This window comes from Impatiens glandulifera, unplaced genomic scaffold, assembly GCF_907164915.1.
Source record: "Impatiens glandulifera unplaced genomic scaffold, dImpGla2.1, whole genome shotgun sequence".
Classification (NCBI taxonomy): Eukaryota; Viridiplantae; Streptophyta; class Magnoliopsida; order Ericales; family Balsaminaceae; genus Impatiens; species Impatiens glandulifera.
The window spans coordinates 8,835-19,992 of record NW_025919241.1 but is presented as its reverse complement, the minus strand read 5'-3'; the positions used below and the strand labels follow the sequence as shown (position 1 = coordinate 19,992).

The 11,158-nt window shown below is 33.2% G+C and overlaps 1 protein-coding gene across 1 annotated transcript; it reads right to left on the bottom strand.

Moving 5' to 3' along the window:
* Nucleotides 1–1,843: 1,843 nt before the first annotated feature.
* LOC124917722 (protein transport protein SEC23-like) lies at nt 1,844–9,824 on the bottom strand. The gene is made up of 12 exons (XM_047458065.1): nt 8,891–9,824; nt 8,606–8,779; nt 7,849–8,010; nt 7,152–7,294; nt 5,927–6,002; nt 5,651–5,823; nt 5,396–5,477; nt 4,797–4,874; nt 4,180–4,341; nt 3,814–4,077; nt 2,950–3,054; nt 1,844–2,260 (listed from the first exon to the last, which is right to left on the bottom strand). Exons 1-12 carry the CDS (start codon nt 9,650–9,652, stop codon nt 2,111–2,113), a joined length of 2,331 nt encoding a protein of 776 aa, XP_047314021.1. The 5' UTR covers nt 9,653–9,824; the 3' UTR covers nt 1,844–2,110.
* Between the last annotated feature and the right edge of the window lie 1,334 nt (nt 9,825–11,158).

Here is an 11,158-nt window from a genome sequence, read left to right as displayed (position 1 = left end):
GGGTAAATCAATTATTACTTGAATTATATCATGTTGATTGTGTCAAAAATTAATGAAATGTTAATATAAGAAGAAAAATAGTGAAGCAAAAGCGTCGCTACAATATAATATCGACAATAGTTTGAACACACTGATAAATATTTATTTTAAATACTTTTATTTTTTTTTAAATTCAGTTACTTTTGCGTGTATTGTGTTTCTTGTTTGAGGGCAACATTCTCTATCTTATCTGTATAACAATAATCATTAGTGTAATTATTTTATATTAATCATTAATGTATGATTCTTAATCATTATAGTACGAGCTAATATTAGAAGGACCATTATCCAAATATATATAGAGAGACTAAAAACAAAACAAATTGTTTTATTATTCAATCTAATGACAAAGTATTTCAAACTCATTAATACTAGAGACATAATGCAGTGGATTCTTGCAATATATATTGGAATAATTAGTGGTGGTATTTTAATTAAAGATTCCGTAATCATGAAATTAGTTATTTGCAAAAAAAAAAAAAATTGATTCAAGCTTCTAAAGTTCAATTTTTTTCATATAGAAATGGAAAAGTAGGCAACGAATAAGAAATAATTTATATATTTTTTAAAATAATTTAGTTATATATATGTGACTTCCCACTTAATTAAACTATATTGTTTACTATATAGATAAATTAAAAAAAATAATATGGTTGTGATTTAACGTGATATTACACATAAGTTCACATTTTGTTTTTCAAAATTCTTACCGACTAAATGTGACATCGATTCTTACTTAAAAACGTTTTAACGTGATATTACACATAAGTTCACATTTTGTTTTTCAAAATTCTTACAGACTAAATGTGACATCGATTTTTACTTTAAAACGTTTTAAAATAATGACAAATAAAGTGGATTGTGCTAATTACTTAATTTTTAAAAAAATATATTCTATTTTAATGATCGTAAATATTATTGAATAATTTTTTACTGAATTTATGAAAAATTGAAAAGAGAAGACAATGTCTAGGATCGGGTATACTCAAAATCAAAACCTAACTTAACAAGTCTTATTATTCAGTTAAATCTATTTTGGGTTTATTATATTATCCGGTTAAATCTACTTTGAGTATATTTTATCTGGTACTAACTTTTGTCCAACTTGAATTAGGGATGAATAGTTTTAGAGTACACTCAAAACCTAACCCTAACCCTAACACAACAATTTTTAATATATTTGGTTAACTTATTCTGGATATGTTTCAGTTAGTTAGGGCTAATAACATTTTTATTGAAATTATTCAAACTAAATGTTAAATTGTGTTAATTAGTGAGTAGTTAGGCTGACCAAACCTTGGATAGTAAAATTCATTTTATCATACACATTTAAACTTACCCATGTAATCTTATGTTATCAATAATTTTTTATCACTTTCCGCTTCAATTTAAGATGTTTGAAAATCAAACCGAAATGTATGTTTCATGCCAAGGTGAATTTTGCATTCCTTTTTTCTCTCTTATTTTTATAGTTTAATCTTAAACCTTAATTTGGAATATAACAACAAAAAAATTGTTTTAAAATGTGTGGATTGGGAACACAATAAAGATAGAAAGAGTTACCAACACATTCTGGAGAATTTACTTTGGACAGTAATATTCAATTTGATCATCCCCTTGAATATTGAATTAAAAACTTGAAAAGAAAAAAGAAACTACCTTAAAACAGAAAAGGAGCTGTCTTTGAAATTTTCATCCACAATCTCACAATCCCTATAATTCTACATCTAACTTTAAAAAAAAGTTCTATTGTAAACCACACCCAAAAAAGTATATATAAAAAAAAAAAAAAAAAGCTCCCAACTGAAAACAGGATTTCTTTAGAAGAAAATTGTTACAGGGAATGAGAACCAGATGAAAAATTTTGTAAAAAAAAAGAGAAAAAAAGAGTATCGTCTATCTCCTTATAACTTACATACTAGTTCTTTTTTCTGTATATAAATCAATAATATCAAACTCAAATCAGATCAGATCAGATTTTATACTTCAGACTGTCTAAAGAATATGATACTTCATTTCCCTTTTTTAACCTCTAATACTTTCCATGTTGCAAAGGCCCAAAACAGCGCCATTAAGACGATTGGACAGCCAACCTTTGAAGATGTTCTATGAATACTTGTAAACTAACATCGTCTGTAAATATCATTTCTGTCCCAGCACTCATTTCATGGGCATTACTATATGTAGCTGAAGGGTTCAATTTTGCTAAAAGGAATCTTGCCTGTTCAAACATTAAAAACAATTTATCGAACATAAACCACTAGAAAGAATAATTATGTCAAGCTGGAAGCAATTTGCAATAAAAATGATGTAGACAAGAAACTGCTGCTAGAAGTACATGAACCAACCCCCCTATTATAAAATGATGTAGACAAAGTTCCACAACACAAGGGGTAGCCAATTAACATTCACAACTAATATGGCTAGAATGCTATATATATTGAGCTTTTTAGAAAATTGGTATTTGGTCACAATCTCCTACATAATCATGATCCCATTGGAAATTTGAAGTTGATTTTTTTCATTTGATCGTTTGATATAAGGATCATTTTCTGCATTTTATGGATCATGGTCTAGATTATAAAGTGACTTTTGGTTTTATTTGGTATAAAAGTTATTTTCAAGTAAATAATGTGTGGTTTTTGGCAAACATAATAAATGGAGTTTTTTCTCATCATAAATGTGATCAAAATAGGCTCATTTTTAGCATGTCATTTGTATGAATGATGATAACTTGGTTTTGCACCTATCGGATAAGCAACATCTAAGTCAGGTACAGTCTAATAAGAGTCAAAAATTTGTGTTACACAACCTTTTGAAATAACTCAGAATAGGGAAATAGGGATCTGAACAATATTTTATGTATGGCCATAGTTTTGAAATGAAGTGAGAAATGGATATAAAAGTTACCTGAGACCCATGTTGATCGCATACAACCAATCTGGCAACAGGGAAACGTTCACGCATAATCATTTGGACATCATCTTGAGGAGCTAGGAGCAGCTGTGCAAATGCCTATAAAAGGACATGAAGAACAAATAGTGAGACCATATTGAACAAGCAAAGTATGCAACAGCTTCATGGGAGTTTATAAGAATCTCAGTTCTGATGTTGTTTATCCAGAAAACTGTTTCAAGCTCATGTAATAAAATACTTTTATGGAGCCATTATTCCCAAACAAGTATCACTTGGGTCATTTCAATACCTATTAAACAAGCTAACCTATTTTACCTTTTACCTTTCTAATAAATATTTTTTCTTTCATCTATCCCAAATATTTTTATACTATAAGCCAACGTCATTAAAAGCAATAGATTTGAGGGGCAGTTTGGTCCTAAATATTTTTACACTTCCCTTCCTTAAAACTCATACCAGATAATTCGCCCTTGTTTGATCAAAAGAGTTATTTGAATAATCAAGTGGTTATTTCCAAATAACCTTGTTTGATGTAGGTTATTTGGGTAAAAAGACATTAGGGGTATAAACATATAATGAATAAAAATAATAAAAAAGAGGGAATTTGGTATTTTGGTTGATGATTTGATTGATGTGATTGATGAAGTAGATTGTTCAGTTGGTTATTGAGTTATTTGAGATTAAACCCAAATAATCCACTTCAAACAAGGCCTAAGGCTCTCACAAAATGGGACTGAGTAAAAGGGAAAGAAATATGCATACACCCTATTATAAGACACAATAATAGGTTCTCAATGAATATACACACCACGCATACTACACAAATTGATATGGATTAGTAGAAAGTAAGTATCATACCTTGTGCTCAGGCTCCTTATGGTAACCCATATTTCTCCACTGGGCAATTGTCATTCCATGGAAGATAACTATACTAAAATAAGAATCGAGCAAGAGTATACGATCAGCTGCAATGGAAGCCACGTCTAGCAAAGCTGGAGCAGGCAATGAATTGAATGAATATGCTATTAGTGATGGTTGGATCATGACAGTGGCATTGACCACACTCTCCCGGTTTAATAATATACGAAAATAAGCAGTCTCATCTGGACTATTATTAAACACCTGCCAACAAGTTCAGAGAAACATGTTAAAGAAACTGCAATATATAAAACTGAAGTTGAGACTTGACGTGTTCTATTGGGTTGTGGAGGTTAAAGAATTTACCTGCACAAATTGTGAGCGTCGCAGGTTGAACATGAACTGGGGGAGCATGGAAATAGAAGGGTTTAAAGTAAAAGAAGATGGATCATCCTTCCTGTAGTCACCAAATTTTGAACAAAGACGAATAAGGTTTCGATCCAACCACCTTGTTGCATCAAATCCTTCCTGGTACATGAAAACTCCATTACTTTGCAGAGAGTATTGCCATATAATTCAAATGAAATAAAAGGGAACAATAATAGGAAAAAGTGCAACACAAGACTCATTGGGCCTATTTGAAAACACTCATATTTTTGTATCTGGATTCAATGAGAAACCAGCAATAAATTCTTGAATATGTGTCCAACTAAGTTCAGTTGCCAAATGCGGTCTCATCTGGATGAAAAATATGATCAAAAAGGTGTTTCCAAATGAAGTCATGTCAATTTAGATCCAGATAACATAGTTATTTCTGTGAAATGTAACTTCACCAAGCCAAGCTATTACTACGCTTAAATATGACCAATTTTATGCAGTTTCAGTCTTCTGTTTTCAAATAGGAGGAAAGAAGCCATAAATGATTGCATAGCATACAAGTCAATATCATGACTGAGCACACAGAAAGTAAGTGTGTGAAATACCTCCATTTCCATTTTGTAAGAGACTAATCTAGCCATTACTACAGCAGCAGTTTCCTGATCAAATCCTTGTATCAGTTCCTGCAAAAGCGGGCTTAATTCAGTTATTGAGATTAAACTAGTGCATGTGTGAAATGTTTCAGGAGAAGGAATCTCCCTTCTTTATATGTTTTTCATCATTGTATTCTATATGCACCGTATTAATTTAGTGTTAACAAAGAGGAATATCAATATCTGGCAATGCAATTAGGATAGATAATTACTTCATCTATAAGCTGCACTTTAAATGACTAGGGGGGGGGGGGGGGGGGGGGGGGGGGGAAATACAGTTCTAGAAACAAATAAACAATTAAGGATGCTATGTTTGAAATTAAATGCCCGTCTATAATAGGTGGTTTAGTTTACGTTTTATTCAATGAGGCGGGGGAAGCGCTGTAAGTTATTACTCACATCTTCTACCAAAAACTGTCAAAATAAACGTTGATTCATTTAACAGATAAGCTCCTCAAGGTTCTACACAAGTGCTTTCAAGAGTATAATTTACCATCCTTGAGATATGACACCTGGCACAATAAGGAACCATAAAGATCAGTCACATTTACCTCTGATACAACGGTGCTATCTACCCATCTTCTACAAAGGGAGGTCACCCGTTTTCTTGTTTGACCATCTGCACTCAGATAGCTGCATCTCAGAACATGGGCAAAAACATTTCATTAGACAGTAAATTATGCACATTTTTCAGAAGTACACAAATTCAATGTAAGATTACACATTAAAGAAATTATATTTCCAAATAATGGTCGATCAGAAGGGAAAACTAATGTAGGATGGTTTTAAGAAGTTCTCCAATATACCTTGTTAGGATCTGTATGTATAACATTGGATTTACATTTCCTGAAGGATCAGGCTTTTCACTAGCACAAACATCAAAGAACACTGTCAAGCAAGTACTTCTATCCAAGCCACATAACTTCCAAGATGTAGTGTTTCCCTGACCAATGACAGTGTTGGAAACAGCAGGTCCTTTCTGGGTTGTTTTTTTTGCAGAGATAACATAATTCAGGTTAATATGTTGCTAATATGTTTAACTAATAAATCTAAGCAAAATAAAATGAAAAAAGACTACTCACCTTGTCCAAAGACGTACAAGGTCCAATTATACCCTGAATCTTGATATCCTTTGAACAGATTATTTCGAGTGTGCCACTACATTCGAACAAAAAATTGTCAGTAAGTATTTTAGCCGATTTATAATAAGTTTGAAGAAAAGGAAGCAAAATCAAGATAACAAAATAATTTTGAGCAAAGTTCATATTTGGAACTGCCGCAGTTGAGCTAACAGAGTAGAAAAAAGAAATGCCTGATTCCTCAAACAAAATTTCTTGAAAAGCAAATCAATGAACTTTCTTACGATGCCATATCATACACCATCACACAGTACCATAGGAAAAAAAGAGAGAGATCTTGATGTGGAGTACAAATGTAGTGGTTAGTGGAAGTGCCAAGTCGGAGACAAGGCAATAAAAAACGCAGGGTAAAGAAAATAGAAAACAGTTCTTCCCACCAATAAATATTAGATCAATTGATTCAGATTTCCCCGCAGAAAAGGGAAGAGTGAAAAAGCATTTTCTTTAATGAAAAGAGATCTCTAAAACACCCAAATATGTAATTACTTGTTGAAATGAATTACAAAATCAAAATTGTCATGCTGTAATATATAAATCAAGCAAAATATTTCAATAGAAGATATGAAAACTTTAGTTTTTAAACCTTATTTATATTGCTTTTTTCCCTCACCTTTATAACGTTTGAACGCATTTTGCGCTCATTTTAATAAAAGTTGACTTTTTTTAAATAAAAAAAATATTATTTATATTGCTTATACATAATTCTCATAAATTCAGGGGAAAAACAGTCTGAAAATATGACCATGTAGGCTAGTGGAAGACAGGAATTTAATAATAACATCATGACCAATTCTCACCCAAAAAAAGTACAGTAAACAAGCAATTAGAAACAGTTTGCTATTATGGTTTCACTGTTACAAAATTATAGAGAATTTGAGAAAAATTTGCAGTCATTTGAGTAAAGCAGCCTCATTTAATGTCAATGCACATGAATATCTATAACCCAATTTCATTCCAGTAGTGTGAGAAGTATGATGTACATTTGATGATAAACTTTATCTAATATACTATGTATGAATCCAAATTGTAAAAATCTTAGAGACATCAATCCTAAGATCATACACACAAGAAGATAGAAAAGAAAGCTACCAAGAAACAAAAAGAAGATAAGAATTCTCAGTATAGAGAAACAAGACAAGGAATAAAAATATAGTTGAGAAAAAATTACTTGAAAGACAGGTCAAGAGACTGCTCGCCCTGTTCAAAAACACGCTTGAATGAATCTTTAAAAACAGGATGACCAAAACTTTCAGCTAAAACCACAAGCCCACCAGTTCTTTCAATAGCGATTTTCATTTCTGCAATCCCAACCTGTAAACAAATATCAGAGAAACATATGAATCTGACATTGTCTTGTCTAGAGTAATCTAGTCTTCAACGAAGATTCCACTAGATCAAAGAACAATATCTAAAAACCCACAAATGGTGTAAGTAGATGAATCATAACCAACCCAAACACTTTTCAGAACTTTAGCAATTTGATTACTTTCAATAGTTATCTTATCTAAATGCTCTAGATAAACCCTTACAGGAGAGTAAACCAAAATTTGTTAACATCTGAGCTTTAATCAACTAGTATTGACACCAATTGCAATATGTACCACTCACTGCATCTGACAAGATCCCAATTAAATGGCATTGGACCATACCCAAATTGGAGCCAGATAGGCACTTATGTCTGGGCTCAGAATCTAGCTATGCTCCTCTAAACAAGTTACAAGATTAGGTCCATTACTCAAACAAAAACTTCAACCACACAGTAAATAGTACTGAGTGTAGAGCACGAGAAAGCTAAGGATCATAAGTGAAGTAGTGCAATAAACAATTGGCATAAAGTCATTCTAACAGGGAACGTCAAAGAATACCTGGTCAAGTGCAGAAGCAAAAATGTCTAAGATGTGCCCATTGCTAACTAGCTGCTTTGAGAATTCCTCATAAAACTGAACTGCTTTTTTAAAATATGGAGCTGCATCCTTGTCAAGATCTTTATGTGAACGTACTGGATCTGATAGATCTTTTGACACAATCTGCATTTAGAAACAAGAACAAAGAATCAATTTTTTAAGCTGCAAAATGTCTAGTTCAAGGAGAAGATGACACCGTACCACATATTGTGTAGCTCGTAGGACAAGTGACTACAGTAACAATATCACCCCTTTATTAAAGAGCAAGTAGAGTTGAGTTATTTCAGCTTATAATTTTTTATTATATTTTTTATTTCAAATTTTAGCTAATTGGGTTGCTTTGGTATTTTGTTATTGGGTATACAAACTCCTTAAGGACTCTTGTTAATGGAACTGTCTTTATGAAATTTTTACATCAACTTGGGGGGTTGCAACTTTAAAACCCTGGTTCTTATATTTGTGCCAAGATCTTAATTTTTGTTGTTAATCACTACACAAAAGATATAGTAATAATAGTCACACGAATCTAAATCCTCTTCCTTGAAGGGATGGCCAACCCTAAAGTAATCTCACAGCATTAAACAGTCACCACCGGGTTTTGATCCTAAAATCATTAATCTAGCAAATCCAAACCCTCAAAAAAAATGAAGCCAGGACACATGTACCAATATAAGATCAAGAAAAACACTAGATCCAAGTGTAAGGTCAGATATCATACCGCGCCAGGTCCTTCAGTGCAAGGACCACCAACCAAAGCAATAATCCTAGCATTACTGCCGGTTGAACATGCTGCTAGCAAACCTGCTGCAATGCTCAATGCAGCTCCAGTGCATCGTAATCCCCTGTAGCCAGATTGAACTGGCCATTGATCATTGTTCAATTCATCTAATAGCTGAATTTTGGATTAAAAGAAATAGATTCAGCTTATTTTTAGCAATTAATCATTGAAACAACATCCAGATTTCTGAAATAAATAATTTACAAGTGATGATCATAGTCTCACCGTGTTGAGGCTGAATTCACATTCTGAAGCTGGCAACAGGAACCTAGTAACCCCTGCATTGGGTAGAACCCCACCAGTTGGCTGCTTCTGGAAGCCTGGATTAGCCATCCTCCTGCCAATCATACCAAGCCCAAGTTGCTCCAAAATTTGGTCTTTAGACAACTCCTTTGATCCTCGGAAAACATAAACTTTGGACATATCCGAAAAACCCAATTCATGAACCTGTACCTGTGTCCCAAACGATATAAACCCAACAAGAGCATTCTCCGGGAGTAACGAAATAGCCTGCTTTACAGCAGATATAGCATAATTGAGTTCTTCCTCGATCACACAAGTATCGAGAACAAATACAAATACCGGCGGCTGTTGTGGTAATTCAGCGCCAGTTGTAGGATTGGAGAAGTTTGATGGGAGAGAGTATTGAATTGTGGTGTACTGAGGGTAAAGTTCGGCAGGGACATTGGTCTCTGAGATTGAAGAATAATGATGAGGGAAGTGATTACGCTGGAAACAGAATGGGCAGATCCAGATATGAGCCGCGTAATCGACACGGCAAAAAGGGTTGAGAACAGCGGAGCATGTCTTGCAATGTAGAGGATGATAAGGGAGGGTAGGAATTTCAGGATGAGATCGGATCGGAGAGATTGAAGCTGCGATTGGAATAACGATTTTGCTTGATTCAACCTTGGTTCGTGGCCAAGCATTCCAAGTCATGCGAACGCCATCGATTCCTTCTGGATCTGTTTGTGCCATCTCCGACATCTTTGCTGTTGCTTCTGCTGCTGCTGCGGCGGCTTAGGGGTTTTGCAGGAGTTAATTACACGAGATTGAGATTGAGATTTCAACCCTTAGAACTAGAAAGGAAATAGATAGATAGAGAATGAAGAAGAATGAGGTCAACAAAGATTGGATGAAGGATGAAGATCCGCTATATAAAGCATGTACATTGAAATTCTTGTGTTTCTTGCAGCAATTTCATTTCTTTTTGCTTCAATTGTTTGTTTGTTTTCACCAACATTCTTTTCTTTTTTTTTTCAAATAATTAAATACCAATAAATTAAACATCATTATTATTTTTTAAATTATTATTTAATATTAAAATTTAATGTCATAAAAAAATATATAAACATGTTTGAAAACATTTCGGGTTTGACTGTGAGAAAGAAAGAAAACTTTAATATGTTTTTGGTTAATTAGTTGAATGATCCAATTTCATATACATTTATGAAACATTTTTAATTCTAAATTTATGTTTAAAATAAATTATATATTTTATTTTTATATTTATTCTCTTATTTATGTTTTAAAAGTCTAGTTTATATTTTTTATCTATTTTTTTTTTAAAAGATAATTCATCTATTTATTTTGTGCCATGATATATTTTAAGAGGAATGATAGAGAGAGCGATGTTGGGGGCAGCGACTCCCCAGAGACCTCCTTGACGACTGTCAGATTGGAAAAAAAAAGGCACGGTAGATGAGAGACCGTTTTGATCAAATCATAGCCAGACTATGATCAAATCATAATTTCCTTCTATCGAAAAAGCTTAAATGTACGAGTTTTAGATTTCTCTCTCAATAAAAACTCAAATCAAAGCAGACAACGACCTAAAAGACGACTACTACGAAGAAGACCATCGTGAAGTCCACTGCAAAGAAGACGACTACCACGAACAAGACGACCACCGAATTAAAATGTAATGTTTCTTTACTTAAACTTGTGATTTTTTGGGGGTATTATTGGTCTGTTTGAGACGAAATGCTCCTGAACATGTCCATGTTTGTACAAAATGGTTCAGAACATGACCATGTTGGGGACAAATTGGTCCAAAACATGTCCATATTCTAAACCATTTTGTCCCCCAACATAGCCATGTTCAGGACCAATATTCCCGAATATGATAATGTTTTAGACCATTTTGTCCCCAATATAACCATGTTTGGGACCAATATTCTCGAACATGACCATGTTCAGGACCATTTTTTCCCAAACATGATTATGTTCGCGACCATTTTTTCCCGAACATTATCATATTCGAGGCTATTTCTTCCTAAACATGACCATGTTCGAGACCATTTTTTCCGAACATGACCATGTTTAGGACCATTTCGTCTCCAACATGATCATGTTCGGGACCAATTGGTCTAGAACATGGTCACATTCTGGACCATTTCGTCCAAAAAATTATTCTTTTTTTAATACAGTTTCTCTTATTCTTTAACTTCATGGATCCCGAAGTTAAAATACACGATGTTTAAATCTCTAGTA

What these genes read in the sequence shown, in the direction of transcription:
- LOC124917722 (XM_047458065.1), bottom strand. Translation starts at nt 9,652, where the DNA reads ATGTCGGAGATGGCACAAACAGATCCAGAAGGAATCGATGGCGTTCGC. An exon ending in GCACTGAAGGACCTGGCGCG is followed by an intron (nt 8,011 to 8,605) that starts GTATGATATCTG and finishes TTCTAAATGCAG; the next exon opens with ATTGTGTCAAAAGATCTATC. An exon ending in TTGCTTCTGCACTTGACCAG is followed by an intron (nt 7,295 to 7,848) that starts GTATTCTTTGAC and finishes ATTTGTTTACAG; the next exon opens with GTTGGGATTGCAGAAATGAA.